The sequence below is a fragment of the Pleurodeles waltl genome, chromosome 8 (genome assembly GCF_031143425.1).
Source record: "Pleurodeles waltl isolate 20211129_DDA chromosome 8, aPleWal1.hap1.20221129, whole genome shotgun sequence".
In the NCBI taxonomy this organism is placed as follows: Eukaryota; Metazoa; Chordata; class Amphibia; order Caudata; family Salamandridae; genus Pleurodeles; species Pleurodeles waltl.
The window spans coordinates 805914567-805937857 of NC_090447.1; the positions used below are offsets into that span (position 1 = coordinate 805914567).

Consider the following 23291-nt stretch of genomic DNA (forward strand, 5'->3'; position numbering starts at 1 on the left):
AATACCCAGAAACTTCCCAAATAATAAAGTTTAGCAGAAACCATGACAAAACAAGGAGTGCCTAAAAGCTTATGGACAATGCCATACCACTTGAATTTTCCAGTGCTGCTTATATTTGGTGCCCACACTGATGTGGGAGAAGTTTGTGAAGATTCCCTGTACAGAAGTGTCTGGAATTGCCTGCCTCCTTGTCCTGGGCTTTGTCTGTTTGGAGGCACAATAGACTAGCTTGAAGTCCTTTCTGTGTGAGTTCAGCCAGTGCCTTTGAAGTGCAAGTGTAGCAAGTGACAGCTCCCAGCCCCCTATCTTGCCAGAGATGGCCCATCCTACCAACACTCTGGCCCTCTATTGTGACAATGTCTGGGTGGAATACACAAAGGTCAACTGCCAACTACACCTAGTCCTGTGACCCAGGGACAAGCTGCAGGCAGCATATGGTTAGGATAAGAAAATGCCAACTTTCAAGTTCCTATTCATTTAGCTTCCAAACAATTGAACTCTAGAAGTGCTACTAGCCGGTCACTAAGTTGCAATTATTTAAGGTATTGAGTTGCGTACAGTCTAAATTCCTCTGTCAAGTCCTGAAACGTCTTGGTATGATTAAGGCTCCAAACATCTCCAAGAGTTGAGATGCCAATTAAGTCCCATTGGCAAAATCCAAGGAGTTTGGGGAAGACGTGCCATACCAGAGAGGGCTCACCTTGGTGGGTGTATTCTATCATTTCATGTGCTTGAGGGTGCTCTCAGACACAAGTATTTTTATAGCATGTATGCAGGTATTGTTTTTTGCAGTATAGGACTCTTAACCACCTAACTTAGAGAAGTGATGAGGTTTCTACGCATACGGCAACAAAAACACCTGGAAATTTAGAGCTAGACCCAGGGCAAGAATTGCTGCATGAAAAGGTTTTATTAAGAAAATAAGAACTTCACTCCTTGGTACTCATGGTGACCTTTATTCATCATGTGTAAACATTGATGATGATAAGTATAGGTGAATTATTTCATGTGCAACGCTTTGCACCGTGGTTGCTCAAGTGAAGTGCTTTGTCATGTTTTAATCTTTTCAACTCTTGATATGCAACTCAATATTCTGGGTCATATGTATAATTATTTCATGCAACACAGTGCAGCAATACACCTACCTGCACTGTGTGAAGGGTAAAAGACAGGAATGCACCATAAACATCAAGACATCTTCCTCCACAAAAACAATCCTCTGAGGCTTTTTCCTCCTTCTACATGTGCTGCAATTTTAAAGCACATGTAAAAGTCAAAAAAATGAGGAGAACTAAAGATCCTTGTTATGCCTACCATAGGAAGGTGTAGCATTCTGATGTATTCCCAGATCTATCAGCATTGGGAATGGTTCACAATTTGTGGATGCGTGGTAACACCCATGCTCCTTCCATGGAATCCCTCCTTTGGGCAGTCAAGCAACACAGGGCAACTCCAGCTTACCTTGCATGGGTTGGTAAATCTTACCATAGGTTTTGCATCTCGCTGCGTCACCCTTGTGTGGGGCAACAGTGATGCAAAACCCTTGCTAAATATACCCCTCTCTTTTCTGATAATAGCCAGTAAGGTGTAGTCACATCATCTCTCCTTTTTAAGATTGACTACAGCGCTACACCCCAGAGAAGTAAGACAAGGTGCATAATCTTGTATATCCAATATTAGATTACTATTAGAATTGATGTTTTATGTTATGGTTATTGTTCACCCTGTTTTTCTGCAAGTGGATATATCACAGGGTGACTCCACCCAAGCCCAACCGGTCTTCCAGAGACATCAATTACATATGCAACGGGCTGTACCACATTATTCTGCATGGGCCCCATCCCTCAGATCCACAGATAATGTCATCATATGCAACTGATCCCACCACAGCTCCACCGATCTTAAGTAATGAAAGGCAGGATAAATGGTTGGCTGTGCCAAGCCCATTCAAACTCCTTTCCTGGTGTTCTACTGGTTCTGATTGAGAGTGACTCAGAAGCAGCATCTCAAATCCCTTCCTTTTCCAGAGGCACATTTGTGATCACTTACTTGGACTCAGCCCTACGTTGACCCCGAAAGCACATGCCTAAAACATGACCACGCCAACTGGCCTTACAGAGTCTCTGCATTAATCTAAGATTATTTTTGCACAAGGTTTAGCAGCCTCCAAATGACGCAGTTCCCAGGAAACACTAATGGTGCCCCATTTCTGTCAGCCATCCTGACAGGTAACTACCTCTGCCTATATCTACTGGGTATTTGAAGGCGCTGGGAATGTTAAGACTGGTTTTGCACTATAAATATATATTAAAAGCGGTGATAGATAGCTGGTAACTGTATAGTTTTGAGTGAACACGTCCAGTGACAGCTCTGTTTGTGAAAGTGGGCACAAAAAAAATATTTTTGCAGTGTAGCTATTTTGTGTGATTAAAGGCCACATATATGAAGCCTTTTTTTTGGTCATAAATCAGCCGTTTTGCAAACACAAAAACCCAAATAGCGATTCGGTAACCTGCCACTGAATCGCAATTTGGTTGTGCACTTCGGCATTAGGAAGGGGCATGTTGTGGGTTTCTTTTCCTAATACCGAATGGCATGTATAAATGTTTTGCAACCAAAATGCGGTTGTAAAACATTCACATTTTAGCACCAATTTCAAATTGGTGGTAACCTATTCACAAATGGGAAGGGGTCCCCAAGGGGTCCCTTCCACTTTGTGAATGTTTGTAAAATATTTTTTTAAGTCCTGGCCCTTGCCCCACGGACCACTGCCAACTCATAAAAAATGAAAAACCAACTTTGCAATTTTTATTTTAATGCATCCAGTTTTCCTTTAAGGAAAATGGGATGCATTTAAATAACAAAAAGATTGGTTTATTTAAAAGCACTCACAGACATGGTGGTTTTCTGACTCCAGCAGGCCGCCATCCCTGTGATTTTAGTGATTCCCAATAGGTTGTAAACCAAGACCTACCTCAATCAGTTTCATGAGGTAGGTCTAATTGCGTCCCACTGGGAATTAAAAATGAAACTCAAAAGCAGTTTCATACATTTGAAATAGCGATGTCCTATTTGCGATTCACAGGAATCACGCTATTTCAAACTTTTGTTCTTTGGGCCTTAAAGTATCAGTGCATGAACAAGGATCTTGCCCGCCTTTAACACTGTCCACTATCACAGGAATCCGTTTAACGGTTCTGCTAGCTTTTACATTGCATAACCTCATTGTGCGTCCTGAAGTTCCACAATGGGATGCTTGTGGAACTCTTCTGGCATTGTGATGTGAGCTTCAGAAGGCCAGTGGTCTGTACAGTTTTCCTTATGATGCCTTGGCCCGCCAAATGTTCCACTTCCACGCAGAGCTGCTGGCGGAGGCGGGGTGGACGAGGGGAGGGAGGCCTGTCACAAGCATCAAAGTTCTGCTGCTGACGGTGTAATTGCAGCTCTGGCAGCACCTTTCATCTTGCTCTCTTTGTCTCTTCAGTACACTAAATGGTTTGCAGCCCTCACTGCAGCTCAAATTATTTCCAAAAGTGTCTGACCATTATAATTATGACCACTGTGACTCTGCCAGCCCCCTGGCCCTTTACCTCTGTCTCTGCTCCTCGGGTTTTTAACTACTGGCTGCCACTCTTCGTTGGCTGCCTCTTGGCACGGTTTAGCCTCTGCGATTGACAGAGGAGGTTTGAGGCGGATGCTTTCTAGATAGTCGATTCTTGGTTTCAGGTAAAGAAGGACCTATTCAGCTTATCTGATCGTTGTATCTCAGAATATCTATAACAAAAATATTGGGGTCTCAAAAATGTAAGGCGTAAATATCGAGGACCAAAGTATCGTAAAGGTAAGCACATGTAGGTGAGTATAGATGTACTATTCTTAGCTTCACATTTACGTGCCTTGGTAGTATATACATCATCAAGGTGCATATGTGTGAAGTTAAGTATAGTACACCTATACTTTATGATATTTCGGTTCTTACTATTTACACCTCAATATTTGACCCTATGGTGTTTTATTGTTGGCATTCCAGTGAAATACCTTTTTTGGAGATGCTTGTATTGTTAGATTATACTGAGGCTGGTGCAACAATTTCGTTAAACCTGAGTAATCTCTCTTGATAGCCGGTATTTCGCTTTACTCTCTTGACTGTTCAGAGAAAACACAGGGAGCACAGGAACTGTGAGAACAAGCCCAACATGAGTGGCCACTGTTCACATCATGTGCGATTTGTTGATATTTTTAGTGCAAAATACATTCTTGTCCTTAATAGGGAAGCAAGTACGTATTTCCTGCTAAAATACGCTAAATGCCAGGGTTTTGGTTCACTTAATTTAGCGTAACTTCAATAAATGTTGTTTCTGAAATTTTATATCTGGCTAATCACTTTTCTGAACAAAATTTTTTGCAGAGCTGGTGCTTTAGTTTAGGTGCTCAATAATCCCTTCCAGGCCGGCAGGAATCTCCAAATACGCAGGCAGACTTCCATAAGGGTGGCGAAGGCCATGATCCACCCTTATAATGAAGAAATTAATCCCTGTCCCCCATCCTCCTAATCGGATATCTCATATGAATGCCAATATTTTCCCTGCATTCTAAAAATGACTTTCAGCCCATGAAATACCATTATTGTAAGAGCGGTGAAACACTATGCAATTTGTTTTATGCAATAGAATAAGACACTCAGCATAGAAATATCCAATGAGCAGAAGAGAACGATCCCTTACCTTCTCCTGAATGCCTGAGATGGAATGGAACAGTGATCTTTCTCCGCTCTCGCCTTGTGAGGCCTTCCGATTTTTCACTTTCCAATTCTGCAAAGCAAAATCTATCACTCTTGGCCATCACACCTTTCATGTAATCGTTTGAGATATAGTGTTGGGATGCGTCTTTTAAACATAGGTGATATAGATGTGGCATCATCTGAGCAGGGAGGTTGTAAGTCCTGAAAGCATGCATTATAGCTCCTCCTTTCTGCCCAAATAAGCAACAAAATGCATAAAAATGCATCAACCAACCCCTTAAATGTACCTTCTGAAGTCCGAATTGATCTACAGCAGAATCTATGTGGTCTCCCTCTCTCTTCTTCGCAAGGCAATCCTTGCGGAAGAAAGCACCAGTGGAAAAGCCACATGGATCTGAGCTCTAAGTCCGGATGATGGGCTTATAAATAACCACCTGGAAGTACTGAGGCTTGTCTGCTTTAGTGGTGGGTTTCCTAGTCTAAGGAACACAATTGTGAAATCGTGGGTGTGATGAAACTGACAGATGACTGTTAGAGCAAGGCCCCAGTTTAGCTGCCCCAGATCCAAAATGAGGCGATCATAGTTGGTATGGACAGGTGGCCAGTGGAACTGATGTTTAGCAGAGATGAAGGGCTGAATAATGGCATATGCTGTAAAACAGAGACTGCGTATTAAGAGGGTGAAGAGTGGGTGTTGACACTTTAAGGGTCAATGCGCTGATGACTGGCACAGTCTCACAGGGGTGACTCATGAGCAAAGACACTAGCTGGGCACCCTTTGCGATGCCACTGGGGCAAGGGGATACACCATGATATTAAACTTTTGGTGTATTTCTCAATGAAAGAATACCACACCTAGACCGCAGCATCTGGATTCATTCCAGCCTCCACAAATAGAGCAAAGGCAAACTGCATCCCCACAAAGACTAATAGATTAAACATTTAGAATGACACAATTTTCCAATATGGAATTTACCCTAAATAAATCTCACATCTACTGAGAGAGCAATGCTTAATTTGTAAATAAAAAAGTGCTGGTCTCCAAAGCCCTCCTCCTAAACAGGCAGCTGATACAATTAAACGTGCAAGCACAGAATACTGAGGTAGCGTAATCCTGAAGAGTCATCTTCAGGATCCATTACACCATTCCATTTACAGCCACTCCCTGCCCCTTCAGCTCACTTAAGCTTTCTCACTTTGTGACGCTTTTTAGTTTTTCTCTTCTTCCTTCTTTCCCATATGTGTCTTTTGCTCGCAGTAAATGCTTAAGGCAGAAAAGTAAGTGCTGGCAGTCAAAAATAAGTGCCAGTGCTCCACACCGGAAACAACAAGCACCAATTAAGCACTGTGAGAGAGCCAACAAAATGTAAAAGAAGGTACAGGGAAAAGTTTTGTTTTTTTATTGAGATGAGATATTTTATTTCAGACTAATATACCAACAGACACATCTCATGAGCAGAGGGAGAGGGTTTGAATGGTAAGGAGGCAGGAGAAAAATAAGGAAGCCACTATAAATGACACAAACACTTTCACTGATAAGGCAGAGGATACCCTCACTGTACTGCATGCGTTAATAGCGCATTACAAATACATGAGATACATTACATCAACCCAGCACTGCATCAAGAGATAAGGCTAGGCAAGTAGACATGGAAGGAAGAATTGTTATAATTTACTTACCCTGATGATGTAGTTGTAGGTGATGTAGTGGATGCAATATTTTTATCAAACAATATGTATTTTAACTTGATATGCTGTCATACAACCATCATGCGAAATGATATGGGTGAGGCGAGCCCACTCTCAAATCTACATCCAGAATCCCCATTAAAGTGTGACAATGATGGAATATGGCATAGCATAGTTAGGAGATCCCTGAGCTCGTAGAGCAGTCTCTTGTCCATTATATTTTTCAAAGAGGGCTAGATAGATAGATAGATAGGTAGCAAAACACCTATAGAACAAGCTACATCTATGCCTTGTAGACTTTAAAAGCGCCTTTGATCGTGTGGACATAGCAATTCTTTGGTGCAAATTGCAAATCTTTGGCCTACAGGAACGGCTTCTCCGCAGCATGGAAATGTTATATGATAAAACCTGGGTGCCGGTCAAGGTAGCTGATGGCATGAAAGTTTCAAGGAGGATTTCAACCAATATAGGCTTAAAACAAGGATGCGTTTTGGGTCCGCACCTGTTTAACCTTTTTATGGCAGACCTCTCTCCAAAGTTAGATGCAACCAACTCACATTCTCCGAGGATGGGGAACCTGCTCATATCACAACTCTCCTATGTTGATGACATTGTTTTATTGAGCCAAACAAAAATTGGGCTACAGCGGCTAGTTAGTATCCGGGACAATTTTGCAACATCAAACAAATTAGAAATCAATTCTAAGACAAAATTCATGTCTATAGGTTACTTCTCTAACTCTGTAAATAAATTAAGTTGGGCGGCATTAGCCTTGAAGAGACTCGCTGCTATAAATACTTGGGCTTTACTATAGACAACAAGGCTAACCTTGTGCTGCAAAAGCAGTACATAGCTCAGAAATGTAAAGCGCTGACATTTGCTTTTTGTGCCCTAGCCAAAGGGTTAAAAGGGCCTTCGTATAAACCTTTACTGTCCGTCATGTCGGCCAAATTCCTTCCAGCCACTACATAGGGAAGTGCAGCATTATACTGGAAAGACACTTCGCTCCTGGATCAGCAACAAATAAAAATATATAAACAAGTTTTCAATCTTTCCCGAACTTCTTAATCTGCCCAAGTTAGGCTTGAATTTGGCCTCAAACAACAACAGTTGGACAGGAAAGTACATACGATAAAGACCTGGTACGAAATAAGAGGAAACAACACTAGCCCTTTAGTCGCAGCTTTATGGAATGCAGTAAGCAGTGACTCAAAGTCAGTATACAACAGGTACTTGCAGTATTTGCTGCAAGCGACACAAATGACACACCATTGGGACTCTAATATGTCACAGTGCCATGTGTTAAATAGGAAATAGGTCTGCAATCTTTGCTGGAATATAAACACAAATTTGCACGAAGCTCACATGCCTGGCTTCTCATGCACACTTATACTACCCTGGCACCATTGCAATATCAGACCTCAACACTTTCAGTATATGTCAAACGCCACCTGCTCTCGATGCGGCTAGGTTCCCTTCCATCAAGAGCGGATCAACCATTGTGGAAGAATGGGGGAGAGAGACGTCATGTAGGCTATGCAATGTTGCCCAGGAGGACATGGTCCTTCTGATCTGAATCTGCCCGGCCCTATGAGAAGCACGTCACCAACTGCTGAAACCAGTTTTTAACACAAATGGGATACGCTCTTGTTGGCCAGCAGCAATGAAAATTTTGATCCAACTGACCCACAAATAAAATGTAGACTTGTTAAATTTCTGTCTGTACATACCAAATGCCTAAACTTGCAGCCTGTGACTGATAGTACATCATAAAGACAGTTTATGCCCTTGAAAACATGCAGAGCCAGACACATTGAAGAGTGTGTTCTTTTTAATAATTGTTTAGTTACTCTTATCACTGTTTTAGCATAAATTCAAGAATTTTTATAGTGGATATTGAATTTTAACTGACTATTTTGCTAAGATTTTAATTAATCATGCAAATAAATAAATAAATCAAATTGTCAATTAGATAGATAGATAGATAGATAGATAGATAGATAGATAGATAGATAGATAGATAGATAGATAGATAGATAGATAGATAGATAAGTGTCACTTAAAGATGTCCTTTTCACTTGCGAAGAATGCCTCATTTGTCACATCTTATATACCTAGATATGAATGGCATGTAACTCCTCTGTTTGTTTGAAAATGATTACTTCTCAATGAACCCCGTTAAGGTCTCAGTTACAGACAGCTTTTGCATTACCTTTTGTTTCTAATACATAACATATTCTTACAGCGGCTTTGGGTTGGCACCTTGCTTATGATTTAGATGATTTTGTTCTCTGTCTTAGTGGTCTGCTCCTGATTCAATGGCTTTGTTCAAAGTGCATGTGTTGTCTTACTCTCTCCTCAATGTGTGCTCTCTTTTTACCTCCAGGCTCATCAATTCTCCACACCCTGCTCCCTGTGTTTAATTTATTATTTATGTTATTTTATAAGGATGTGGCAACTACAAATTGTTGCCAGGCTACTCAAATACTTTGATATACTCTGTGCATGCTTGTCTTTCCATCTTAATACATTACTTTACATGGCCATCTGTCATGTTAGCTCAGTAACTTAAATAGGCCGGTCTGCGTCACTATGCATGCACATGCACACGATGCATGGGTGCACAATCGTTACAGCTCATGTCTAATGATACATCTGTATGCATGTATCACGATGCAGGTGTTCCGCATTGACAGCCATATTGCATTGGGTTTTCTTACAGTGCCTGTCGGGCCAGTGCTGGAAAGCAGAAATTGCAGCATCTGTAATAGAAGGGCCAGAATGTGGTGGGGTGTGTGGCAGGAGGCCAAGTACTTTAGTTTTTCACTTGAGTCAGGAAGGAGAGGCCATTTTATGTATGGCTGCCCCATTACTCCTCTGCCCTTGCGTAGCAGTTGAAAACAAGCACAGGTGATTTTGGGGGCCACACATAATATTACATTATAGATGGATTAAAAGTGAATTATGAGGATTTTTTTCACCTCGGGTTCTGAGTGACATTATAAACAACTTGAGCTTTACTCTTGTTGTCTATTTGATTTCACTCAGAATTTCTCCATGAAAAACATCTCTGTAATTCACTTTTACCCATCTATAATTCTATATTATATGCATTGTTTCCATTGAAAGTCTCTATCGTTTACACCAGATTCTAAATCTAGGAAATCACTGCCATGATGTAGCAACAGTTGATATGAAAACACTTTACCTGCTGTTGCTATGTCATGAAAACCTTCCAGGCGAGGCTGACAGGGCTCTCTGAGAGCTTGTCAGTGCAGCTGTTTTTGTCTGTCTACTTTGATAGGAAGCACAGCTGCAGGAGGGGGAAGAAAGGCAGGGAAGGTGGTGAGGTTTGGTTAAGGATGGCAGGTAAAATATTTTTTCACATTTAAAAGAAGAAGGAATGACCATATTATATATGGCTCCCCATTACTCTGTTGCCTCAGCCGAGAAGTTATGATCGGGGCAGCCGATTTTGGGGGTCCTACATAACTTAAAATTATAGGTGGGTAACTATGATTTACAGGGATGTTTTTCACTTTGGAATTGTGACTGGCATAGATACTCGAGCTTCACTCTTGTCTATTTGATGTCACTCATAACCCCTCTTATGATAAAAAAAAACCTGTAAATCACAGTTACCCATCCATAATTCTATATCTGGCCAACTGGGAAAGGCTATACAGCTTGCTAAAGGGCCTTCCGCTTGCGGATGGTACGGTTGAGAGGAAAAAAGAGCTTTTTTGTTTATTATATCTAGCAGGCAAATGTAAACATTTGCACTTCAAAGTGCTTAAAGGTGCTTGAGTTTGTAAATAATCTAAGTCACAGGTTCACTCACTGTATCACTCAATCTCTCAGCAAATTTCTGGTTTTGAAGTTATTATCAAACATGTACCTATTTATGTCAACAAAGCGGTCATGGTGCTCTTCAAACTATTGCAAGTGTGATTGTATGTTAATGTGTTGCCCGTCTCTAACATTCATTGTTTTTTAGATTATTATGAAATGTCTCCCAAAATGATTTTAATTTAGTGATCGTCTGTGTTCTTGACCTTACGGTTCACATTAATATTTTGGTCCTTAGGTCAAACTTTATTTTTTTGTGTTCTTTTTTTATTGTATTCAATTGAACATAGATTGGAGTCCAGACTACATGGGTTTAATTCATTCTCAATTGCTAAAAATTAATAGTATAATCTGGCAATGTTATGTTTTCGTTCTGTAACCTCTAAACCACATTGCTAGTTGTAGCTTGGTCACTCTCCCAGCTGGTTCCGAGCTCTGAGGACTTTACATGCCAGGGTCACTTTTTATGTTCAATAAAAAATGTACACCATGCTGTACTGATAAAAGAAAGCCTTACTACAGCCAATAAAAGACAAAGTCCCTCATTATAACATTGGCAATATAAAACTCCTGCCGCCGTGGCGACGGCCGCCAAAAGACCATCGCGCGGCTACCAGCCACCAGCCGGATTATGACCACAGCCGGATTTCCACCAGAAGGATGGCGGAAATCTGGCTGTGGCCATGTCGGCGGATGGGGGTAAGGTGGCACTGCTGCCAGCAGCAGCGCCACGGCAGTAGACCACCGCAGACCGTATCATGACCCATGATACGGCCTGGCGGTGTACTGCTGGCGGACGCTGCTGCTGGCAACAGCACCCAGTCCTGTCTCCTGCCAGAGGACTCCCTCACAAAAGGTAAGTCGGGTTCTCCGACAGAGGAGGGGGTTGGGGTGTGTGTATGTCTGTGCATGCGTGAATGCACGTATGTGTTGAATGTTGTGTGTGTGTGCATGTTTCGATGTGTGAGTGTGTGTATGTTGTGTTGTGTGTAAGCATGTGTACCTGTATGTATGTAAGTGTGTGTGGATGTGTCTGTGAATGGATGTCTGCATGCATGCTTGAATGTGAGAATGAGTGTTTGAATGTGTGTGTGTGTGTGAATGAAGGAGGGGTCTGGAGAGGGAGGGGGAGGGTGGGGGGAAACATTGGGAGGGGGAGTGTGGCGGGGAAGACCCCTATCAGTGACAGAGAAGGAATTCCCTGTCACTGATAGTGGCTACCGCTATGGTTTTCATGGCAGAAAGGTTGCCATGAAAGCCATGGCGGTAGGCAGGGTCATAATGCCGCTGGCAGGCAAGTGATGGCCGCGGGGCTGGAGACTAAAGTCTCCAGCCCGGCGATCATTACCGCCGTGGCGGTCGGTGTGGTGCATTGGCGGTTTGGTTTGAGCCAAACCGCCAATGTCTTAATATGGGGGAAAGTACCACCAGCCTGTTGGCAGTACTTTTCTCCATTTTACCGCCAGGGTCATAATGAGGGCCAAAATGCTTTTACTGGATTGCAACGTTCAGATAAAAAATTGCATCAGGGTGTTTGGGTTACTTACCATTCTTATTTCAGCAAGCAGAAGGCAACCTACATCCTTAGTTCATTTCCTGCTATGAAGCACTTTACTCACACAACTATTTTTCAAACATTTATGGATATGATTCAAGTACACTTAAATATTTTAACATAACTATGAAATGTCCAGTTAAATGGAGCAGTAATCCTGAAAAATGTCCACCTCTCATGAAATGATGAAAAATTGCAAGGTCACAAAGCATCCCAGAAATCACAAAGAAAACAATAATGGCCAAATGTAGATATTGTTTTTTCCGGAGTAAACCTTAATCACTGAATCGAAGGCTTTGCGACTGGTAAAATCATTTTACTAATGTACTAAACCCATTTAGCAATTCGTTCTAAATTGCTAAATTCAAAATCAATAAATGGGTTAATAATGGTTTACAAATTGCTATTTGCAAGGGTCATGTTTTGAGCATCCCTTCCAAGTACTGATTTGGACATTCATATCTCAATGATTTGTGAATGTAAATCTAGTTGCAAATCATTGACCAATTATTGTCTCCCAAGTTGGGGTGGTAACTGCTTTGCAAGGGGATAAGGGTCCACTTTAGACCCCTGCCCACTGGGGTTCATGGTGGCAGCTCAGGGGCAGTAGGCAGCGTTCTAAGGGACACTCTCACAAAAGTTTTCCAAAACAAAAAAAAACAGTCACCAGTTCTTTTAAGGAGCTCAGGCTCCTTAAAAAAAAGAAAAGAAGAATATTTCCATTTGGGAAAGCAATCACAAAGATAGTGGTTTGTTGTCCTTCGTCGGCCACCATTCCAGTGATTGCAGCCAATCACTGTCAGTCACCAACTGCAACCTTCCTAATTAATATTAAGTAGGTAAGTCATTCTGTGACCTGCTGGGATTAGAACATAGAATAGTTCACAAAAATCCGATTGAATTTGCAAAACGTTGCTGTACAATTTGCGGTCACTGTTTCCAAAGGTAATCTTTGTACATCTGGCCCAATGTTAGGAAAGAACCAAAACTGGAACCCACCCAGCTCCACTTTACAAACAGCGACTGTGGAGATCAATGATGTGCAATGACACACAGACCCAGCAATACATTATCAGTACAACATGATATTCTATGTTTGGTCTATATTTGCTCAAAACAAAATGTTACTCTTTTTGGCTTTAAATAGTCAGTCCCTTCCTGGTTCTCTCCAGACCGCACCCCACAGCTCTCTGATGTACCAGTAAATGTAAATACGCTGCACTACAATAGAAGTGCAGTGCATACTTTTTATCTACGGATGTCATGGTGACATTTATGCAGATACAGCTGCATACATTTCAATAAAAATGTTCAACGATAATCTAAATAAGCAATTTAGACTTGTTGGCAGGCAAATGATTTTTGTTTTTTGCTAATGCATGCTTGCTGTTTGCCCATTGTGGGCCATCGTTTTAAGTCAGCCACTGATGAATTTTCCAAATGAGCAAAACGTATGCCTCCTTAGCCATGAATTTTATAATCACTTGTAGGCTATTATTCGACTTTTTATGACTTTGACAGGGCATTTATTAGGAGGGAAGGTGACAAAGACCCAAATGTGAAAAAAGTATGCAGCACCCGTCACCTGCAATGAACAAAGAGTGATTGTGACATGTCTTTTTTTCTCCCTCAAGATGTTCCATGAAGATGCTGCCGGAGGCTGGCAACTCGTTGCAGTTGATGTGAACAAGCCCCAGGGCAGAGCTCCAGCATGCTTACAGGTACAGAACATTGCTGCCTTCCACCTCCCTTGGCCCCAAAACAAATCAGTGTTCCTGGAAAGAAAATGTTTTTGTGTTTGCCTTGAGACAGTGCTGGTAAGAAAATTACAAATGCTAGTAGGAAGAACGCAAGCACTTTAATTATGGATGACAGAGCACTGAATGGTATCCACCCCCTTTCTTGTCTGGGTAAACCGAGAAGTGATAATGCTGATTGCTACTTTCATATTTAAACATGAGTAGCGCCTGGTCTGCTTGTTCCACCTACGCAAATACTTGAAAAGTAGTTATTATTGGGCAGATGTGTTACAGAGGGTGACAAAGAAGGAAGCATAATGGGCTCCTTTTGAAGATGCTCCTGAGGTGAACTTTTCAAGCCTTCAAGTTGATTAAGCATACTGAAACTCTATCAGACAGGTCCCTGGCATCATCTTGGTGCATCAAGATTAAGCTTTTTCACACTTATAAGCTCTTGTAGAGTAGGAGCTAAGGCCAGTAGATCCTTTGGGCTCCATTTGCATATATTTGTGGCCTCTGCTTCATTTTTTCTTTGAACAACGACATTGTCAATAGAATTAGGAGAAGGTATGGCCCAGGTAACCTACTTTCCCAGCAAGTGATTGATCACCCGATTTAGAGTCTAGCAGACAGGGTACTCCATCCCAGGTGCAACAATGTGCCCTGCCCTCCAAATCCTTGGTCTGCCCACCTCACGTAGAGATGGGAGAGCCATAACCTTTCAGTCAAAATACCCCCAATTGAGTAGTGGCCATAGGAGGAAGGGCACTACACTGACCTCCCTATTTATGATGGAAGGTTTAATGTCTTTATTTTCTATTATATTAACGAGCTACACTCACTGGGGAGACCTCCTGCTTTGGGAGTTTGTTTCTGAAAAACAAAGAAATGAAAAAAAGGTTTGGTGAACAACTATCAAAACCGACTGCAACCAAACTTTTTGTACATTGAGGCAAACTGCAGTGATGGCTGTTCCTTTAAATGTATAGAGATGACCGCTGGGCCATTGGCCGTATCTAAATTTGATGGATGGTAGTCTGTCAGGATGGCAGAGGTAATGTCCTCTGCCACACTTACGGTTGGAGTAGGAGCCGTCAAACTAACAAGCAGGCCCCTAGTATTGGAGAAAATGCCTCTGTTTGGCATGTAAGGTGATGGCAGTTATTTGCATTCTTTCTTCTTGACATCAAACGTGCCAAATTGGTAAAGAAACACTGATTTCTGCATGTTATCCCCAAAAACGTAATCAGGAGCATCCCCCAGCCATCTGCAGAATTATATATGCCAGCAAGATCTGTAACTCTCATGAGAAGGAACTTGACCCTTTTCCATTCCATGCATAGTAGGTCCCTTAATGCTATATATTTATTTTACTAACTTCTTGGTTATCTTTGAAAGATAAAAAATGTGGGATTTCAGTGAAGATTTGTATGTATGCTGTTGTGGACACATTACAATACTTGAGCTCTCTTGACGATGCTATGTTGTATCAAGATGCTATTTAGCACCACAGCACATATTATGAGCATGCCTTATTTTTCCCCATTTCGTTTTGGGGCTAAAGCAAAACTAAGTGTTCTTAACTGGTGAAATATCGATTGGTGCAGAAGCATCATTCGTCTCTCCACAGACCCCTTAGGCCCATATTTATACTTTTTTTGTGCTGCATTTGTGTAATTTTTTGACGCAAAAGCGCTGCAAACTTACAAAATATAACTGTGTTTTGTAGGTTTGCGCCGGTTTCGCGTCAAAAAATTAAGCAAATGCTGCACAAAAAAAGTATAATTATGGGCCTTAGTGTTCTCTTTTTTATTATATGTAGTTTGATCCTTGAGCATGTGTGCTCGGACGCAAAATGCGTGTTTATGTGGTGGTTGGTTCAGGTGCTTGTAAGCGGGATATAGTGAAGACGGAACTCTGGAAGAATCCCAAGAGGAGGGTCTACCTTCTGTTTAGGAGTGCCCAATGTTCCTGCCATCCCAAAGACTCAAAGCCAAATTACTCACAGAGTTTGGGGTTTCTACACCAATTCTTTTTTGGAAGAAGTGGTGGAAAATACATAATTTAAGCATATTAGTACAGTGACGTTCAGCAAACTTCAATCTAACTTACAAATCACTTAATAGAAGATGTATTATCCCAAAGGTGTTTGGGGACATTTAGCGGCATAGTCAATTTAGTCTTACTTACAATTTGAGATCTTGTCATAGTCGTTCATGCTTCTAACTGTCCATAAATGCATGCTTAATTAAACATGCACAGCATGTGGCAAGTTTCACAAAGCTATGTGTGAGTGTTGCCATGAACAGGGAGGCACTGGAGCATTTCTGTCACACAGGCCTTTTCACTGAAATGAGAATATACGGACGATGATGTTTTTACTTGTGCTGCATTTCAAGACTTTGAGAAGGTGTGTAACCTTGAAAATTGGGTACGATGAAAAATTCATGCTAGAGCTGACATGCAAGCATATGAGGAAAATGAACAGAAATGTGATCTACACAGACTGCACGTCTTGTTTTTGCTCTTTGTTTTATACAAAGGCGGGTGAACGCACACACACACAAGTAGTTTGGTATGAAAGTTGGCTAGACTCTGTTGTTACTCTTCCACTATGCTATATTTGTGATACCTGTAAGGGTCATCACCCCGACAGGTGAAAAAGTGAAATTGGGGGTCCTTTTGTGCCTCAGTTTCTGTCCATAGATGTGCAACTCAGGTTTGCCTGTCAGTAAACTGTACTTACTTCCATGCCCTCACTAAAGGCATTGTAATTCATGAGGTGTGACATTTCTGGGCATGGCCAGAAGACATGCTGCCGATGCCTTCCAATAGCAGTCCTGCCGTGGTAATGTGCAGCAATCGGATCCTTTTAACAGGTTAGTGACAGTAAAAAAGATATTTGCAGGTACACGCTGTGCATCTTCTAGGAGTTCTTCCAGACACTTTGGCCCAGATTCAAAAGAAAATGACTGAGCACAATGCTGCACAAAAATTGGCAGTGCGGCGCTCCGTCATTTTCACAACGCAGGGATGCACCGTATTTAATAGAATTCGGCGCACTCCTCTGTTGTCCCCTGCGCTGGTGCTCAATTTGCTGCCAAGCACCAACGCAGCCACCCTTGCGCCGTGGTGCAACGATGGCTGCATTGAGGGGGAAATTGCTTTTGTGCAGGAAGTGGAACTTTACTGCACAAAGATCAGACTTAAATGGCAATTTTAAATGGCAATTTGCAGAATGCAGCACACATAGAAAAAGCAAAAAACGAGGAGAAATCAAAGTATTTATCCTCATTGCACCATCCCTGGGTTGGTGTTAGATTTTGGCACTGCCTCAGGTTTACGAAAACTCGTAAATGTGGGGCAGCGTAAATATGCACAGCAACACCCATTGCACGCCCATTCCACCCCACGTTGTAAATACGGTGCAGGGCATAGCGCCACCGGAGCGTCACGAAAAGTGATGCTCCGGTAGCGCTAGGGGCTCTTAAATATGCCCCTTTACTTTTTACCTCAAAAACTTTTAAATGTTTAGTTGAGTGTGATAGTTCCTTCCCATACGAAATTGTAGCTTGAGTTTTCAGCCTCAAATCCAGTATAAACGTTCATATTTTGCAATATATACCCCTTCATTGTCATCCTTTCTATCACTCAAATTAAAATCTCAAATTTCGTCTATCAAGAGCAGGCTTCTCACAAACCTTTGTGGCAGTCATTCCCAATCATCAAGGGAGGCCTTTTCTGGGTTTCTGGGATAATATTTCAAAATAAAAATAATGTTCTGAGACATATATTACGAGGCAGCAGCCTACGGCACCCAGTGGCAGCTGGCATTATCTCAGGCACACAAAACAGGTATTGCGAGTGATGCTTGCAAATATTCTAATCCACTGGCAATCATTCTGGGTAGCATTTCAATCCACAGTTTTCCACCCACTTTACCACTCTAGGCAGACGCCCGCCCTATGCATACCAGTACTGACTTTGCCCCTCATGGGAACAATCCATTCCAAACTGCCATGCGAAGACACAAGCAACCCCAGACCCATTTTGGCCTTGTTGGGCCTCATTAGAGAGGTATAGCCTGGATACTGTGGCACAGTGAGCATTGGACATACGTCTGGGAAGACCCTTGGCTGCCATTACTTGTCTTATCATGAAAGTATCAGAAGATCATGCAGGCTCGTTCTTGTGATATATAAATATATTTAGAAGTAGCAGGTCAAGACCTTAAGAAAGATGAGGATCTGGGGTGAACAGCCCTAGCCCACTCCTCCTTGTGACAGCCCTGATAAAGAAGAGGAAAAAGATGAGCATTAATTTGTGCTGCCACCAAACAGCACCAACTGCCATACTAAGAAATAGAGAGCATAACATTACGCTTGTATAATATGCAATCTTTCGCTGAATTAATGCCAAATGGCACTTTATGTGATTCTAAAATAGAGATTTAAACGAGAGTGGCAGAAATGAAATGTGCTTGCTAAGGTCTGTGAAGTCTCAAATATATGGTGCAAACCAACCCTATATTGTTTGTAAATCTACTTATTTCCAAAGCTATACCCTAGCTCTGTTGTGGTATTGCTGTTGGAAAAACATCTGACTTCCATTCAGGGACTTTCTTATGAATCCTGTGGTAATAATGATTTGGCTACAAGAGCTACAGCAAAATTGGGTTTACAAGATTCATTGTTGCTTTGAAGGTCAGTAGTATTTTACCCAGTCACTTTGCCTGATGATATCAGATAAAAGGTCTGAAATATGTACTTAAATATTTAGGAGTCCGTGAGAAACACAGATTCTCACATGTTGTTCCCGTAAATTCCTTAATCTGGAGTATTTCTTCCTCATGTATTTATTTATGCATTCCGTGTCAGTAATTCTGGGGTGGAGGAATATCAGACAAAAACACTTGATTTATAATGGAGCTCTTAGACTTGACATCCTTGGCATGGCTTACCCCCCACCTTTTGCCTTCCATATTCCTGTTTTTGCTGCCTTTTTTTGCTGGCTTTAAGACTCTGCACACTTTACCACTGCTAACCAGTGCTAAAGTGCTTGTGCTGTCTCCTTTAAACATGGTAACTTTGGCTTACTTTGGCTTACACCCAATTGAAGCAGTGGCACTACATGTATCCAGGCCCAGAATTTAAAAGCTACTAGTGGGCCTGTAGCACTTATTGTGCCACTGACTTAAGCAGCCTTTGAAACATGTCTCAGGCTTTCCATTGCCACCTGTGTGTGGAGTTCGCCAGGCTCAAATCTTCTTTTTTAGTATATATAAGTAAACCATAGGGAAAGCCCTACACAGCCCAGAGGCAAAAAGAACAGATGATGGACGGAATGCAGAGCAAATCAAACATTTACCCCCAGTCACAAAGATCTTGGTATAATCCATCAGATTTTTTTCCAAACTGGAATGGCATGGCAGGCAAAAAAAACTGATGGATTTAACTCAGATCTGTGACTGGGGGTGAATGTTTGATTTGTTCTGCATTCCGTCCATCATCTGTTGTTTTTGAATTTGTTGCCCCAAGTGGGAAGGGTATGCCCAGACGTGGGTCCTGTGCTTGCTATGCCACCAAATTCAAGCTAGCCTGGCTGATGAAGGGTGATACCCTGAAACTGGTCCCAGGATGCCTGTTTCTGGCCCAGGGAGGACCTGGTCTGGCAGTTCGGGCTGGACTGTTCCCATGGGGAACAGGGTCAAGACTGATTTGCATATGGCTGGATCCACACTGCAATGGCATGGAAGGCAGCAAAAAAAATGATGGATTAAACCCAGATCTGTGACTGGGGGTGAATGTTTGATTTGTTCTGCATTCCGTCCACAATCTGTTGTTTCTAAACAGCCCAGAGGGCAAGGCGCAGTGTATTTAAAAACTTGGACATCTACTTTTAAGTTTTATATGTCCTAGTAGTGAAAAACACTTAAATTTGGTTTTCACTACTGTAAGGCCTACCTCGCCCTTAAGATAGAATTGGGTTACCTTATTACATTTAGTAAGTGCTAACTTTATATTGGGAGCAAGTTGGAATGTTGAGTTTGGTGTCTAAAGAATTGTAATTTAAAACCCTCTTTAGTGGTAAAGTAGGATTTTAAGTCACATTTCTGAAAATGCCATGTTTAGAATGTTGTCATTTTCTTGTCTTAACCATTTGGTTCCTGCAGCCTGTATCTTGTGCTGTCTCCTTAAGGATGGTAAATAGTGCATATACCCAATTGATACAGTTAATTTACTTGTAAATCCCTAGTACAGTGGTACTTCAGGTATCCAGGCCCAGAAAGTAAAAGCTACTAGTGTGCTGTAGCCATTATTGTGCCATTGACTAAAGTAGTCTTTGAAAAGTGTCTCAGGCCTGCCATTTCAGCCTATGTGTGCGGTTTTAAACTTCAATTTCGACCTGCCAAAATAAACCTTTGCTAGGCTCAAACCTTCATTTTTTAATACATATAAGCAAACCATAGGGAAAGCCCTAAACAGCCCAGAGGACAAGGTACTGTGTATTTAAAATTGTGGACATCTACTTTTATGTTTTATATGTCCTAGTAGTGAAAACATCTTAAATTTGTTTTTCACTACTGCACGGCCTACCTCTCCTATAAGATAAAATTGGGTTACCTTATTACATTAAATGAGTGCAAACTGTACATTGGTAGCAATTAGGAATGTTGAGTTTGGTGTCTAAAGATTTGTAATTTCAAACCCTCTTTAGTCGTAAAGTGGGATTTGAAGTCACGTTTCTGAAAATGCCACTTTTGGAATGTTGGCAATTTCTTGTCTTAAACATATAGTACCTGCAGCCTGTATCCTGGGTCACATGTGTAGGTGTGACTGGTAGTTGGTCCTTTTGTATTGCTCCCGGTCAGTGAGACAAAGGGGGATTATGTGTTGGCAGGATGGGCCATCACTCACTTGATGGGGGAGGAGCTGTCACCTACCACACTTGCACATCACAAAGCCTCTGCCTGAGCACAATAGTAAAGAGTCTGACACTATTCTTTTGTTCTCCAAGACAAGCTGGGCCGGGGTATGGAGACAGGAAATTCCAAGCACCTCTGGGGGTGGAAACCTACAGAACCTTCTCCTACTTCAAAGCTGGAACCAGGTATAACTATTGGACCCTCACACCCAACTTTTCAGTACGCCTCTGGACCTGTGGAAGACTCAGAAAGACTGCTGTGCTGCTCTGCTGTGAGAAGCACTGCTACTTAGCTGCCCTGCTGGCTGAATGAAAAGGACTGAGCTTGCGTCTTAAAGCCAGGACCACCACAGTGACTCCATGGGCTAGTTGGCTGGCCTCCTGATCAATGTCTCAGGGAAAGAAAAGGCTCCAACCACCTTGAACTCAGCACCTGGACTCTGTCTGCTGTGAGTCTTGCTCCCCAAGTGGTGCCATCTCTGTCCTGTTCTGATGGAAGTGGGCCTGAAGGTGTTCTGCCTGCCCAGTTGTGGTCTTTGGTCAGAACCAATGTAGCATGATGAATCTCTTTAAATTGGAAACCCTGCTGCATGATGCATCCCTGTTGCAGGACCTCGCATCACAGACCGCAGCTCTTCTGAACCACCCATCCTTGAAAAAGGAATTCACATCTAATCCCCTCATTGATGGCTCCTTGACAAAGACACAGGACCTCGCGTCGCAGCCCCTCAGCTTTATTGGAACCTCCACTGCATGACGCATACCAAGTGCGGGATCTACAAAGCTCCCCAACCAGGATTTAAGGTACCTTGATGAGTGGGCCTAACTGGATCCCTGTATCCGGCCCAAGTTCCATTGCATTTGGCCTGACGCTTTGACACTTTGGGCCTGATTCTAACTTTGGAGGACGGTGTTAAACCGTCCCAAAAGTGGCGGATATACCACCTACCGTATTACGAGTTCCATAGGATATAATGGACTCGTAATACGGTAGGTGGTATATCCGCCACTTTTGGGACGGTTTAACACCGTCCTCCAAAGTTAGAATCAGGCCCTTTGTCGCTTTGTGTTTTTAGACACTCTCTTCACTTACATTTTTAAAACTGCATATCTCCGGTTCAACTGATTGAATTTATGTATTTTTGGTGTTAAATAATTTATGCATTTTCACTCTATTTCTTCTAAATTGGTGTGTGGTATTCCTTGTGTTATGTTTTCACTTTAATACTGTTTGAAGCGTTGCATAAATACTTTATACATTGCCTCTACGTTAAGCCTGACTGCTCTGTGCAAAGTTACCAGAAGGTTAATTACAGGTTAATTTGGGGTTGCTTGTGACTTCATTTTAACAGAAATTGTGGGGTTGCTGCTTGAGTAGGGTTTTATCCTCCTGAACCAATAACCCAGTGTCCTACAGTGGGCCTATGTGTGGACATTTCAAATTATTCAAGACTGATTTTGTTACATAAATCATACGCCTAGTGCTCAAGAAGGAGAGTCCAATACGTAAAGTCCAGATCCATGGACATAGCCCATACACGTTTCCTGAAAACATACCGATACCCACTCAATCCTCTACACAAAACTGAAGGCAATGATGTGCTGAATTTGTGAAATAAAAAATAAGTAGTTCAAAGCTCAAAATTTTTCTTAACTCCTCACCACTGTTGCTGCTGAATAGTGGGATAATTGAATATCAGGCTAGCCTATTCTCCCATGCCTCTTTCACTCACCACCATGCACTACATATTTCTTTACCTCCCTCTTCTTCATTCCTGCTTTTTCATTTTGTCACTCTTTACCTCTCTTTCTCTTCTTTATTCTTTCTCCCTTTCCTGCCTTTTCTGGTCAAAAGTCTGATGATGAAAAATCTATCACAGTGCCACAAGCTGGTTGCCCACCTCCTGCAATAAGTCGCACATAACAAGCAATGGCTTTTAACCGGAAGGAAGAACAATTGCACTCGAGATCCAGCTGTCATTATGCAGTGGCCCTTAGTTCCAGCAGCAATTAAATGAACTACAGAGAGAACCATTAGTAAACAGTGGTAAGGTTTGAACAGGTTAGGGAATTTGGTTGGAAGTACATGGCAAACGAAAACTGTTTGTTTACATTTGGGAAGGATGACAAGGGGTCTTAATCATCTAAACTGTCCCAAATGGCAGACTCCATAAGTAGCACCTTAGAAACCCTGACTCCTGGTTGCCTGGGACACAGAGCATCATGCAACTGAGAGTCATAGATAAGTGAGGCCAGATGAAAAAAATGGTCAAAAATAAAACTTAGGGGGTCATTCCGACTTTGGCGGAGGCCGCCCGCCAAAGTAACCCCGTCGGAAGACCGCAAGGGTAATTCCGACTTTCCCGCTGGGCCGGCGGGCGACCGCCAAAAGGGCGCCCGCCGGCCCAGCGGGAAAGACCCTGCAACAAGGAAGCCGGCTCCGAATGGAGCCGGCGGAGTTGCAGGGGTGCGACGGGTGCAGTGGCACCCGTCGCGATTTTCACTGTCTGCAAAGCAGACAGTGAAAATCTTTATGGGGCCCTGTTAGGGGGCCCCACGACACCCGTTCCCGCCATCCTGTTTCTGGCGGTGAAAACCGCCAGAAACAGGGTGGCGGGAAGGGGGTCGGAATCCCCGAACCGGCGGGAAACCGCTGGTTCCCCTTTTCTGACCGCGGCTTTACCGCCGCGGTCAGAATGGCCCTGGAAGCACCGCCAGCCTGTTGGCGGTGCTTCCGTGGTCCCCAGCCCTGGCGGTCATGGACCGCCAGGGTCAGAATGACCCCCTTAGTCTT

General features: G+C 42.5%; 1 protein-coding gene across 1 annotated transcript in view; it reads left to right on the forward strand.

Moving 5' to 3' along the window:
• Window positions 1–23291, forward strand: part of NALCN (sodium leak channel, non-selective) — a 2264872-nt gene that overhangs the window by 834697 nt on the left and 1406884 nt on the right. The window contains exon 9 of the mRNA XM_069205064.1: window positions 13469–13555. Within this exon, the coding sequence (XP_069061165.1) occupies window positions 13469–13555 (87 nt within the window). The remainder of the gene's footprint in view (window positions 1–13468; window positions 13556–23291) is intronic.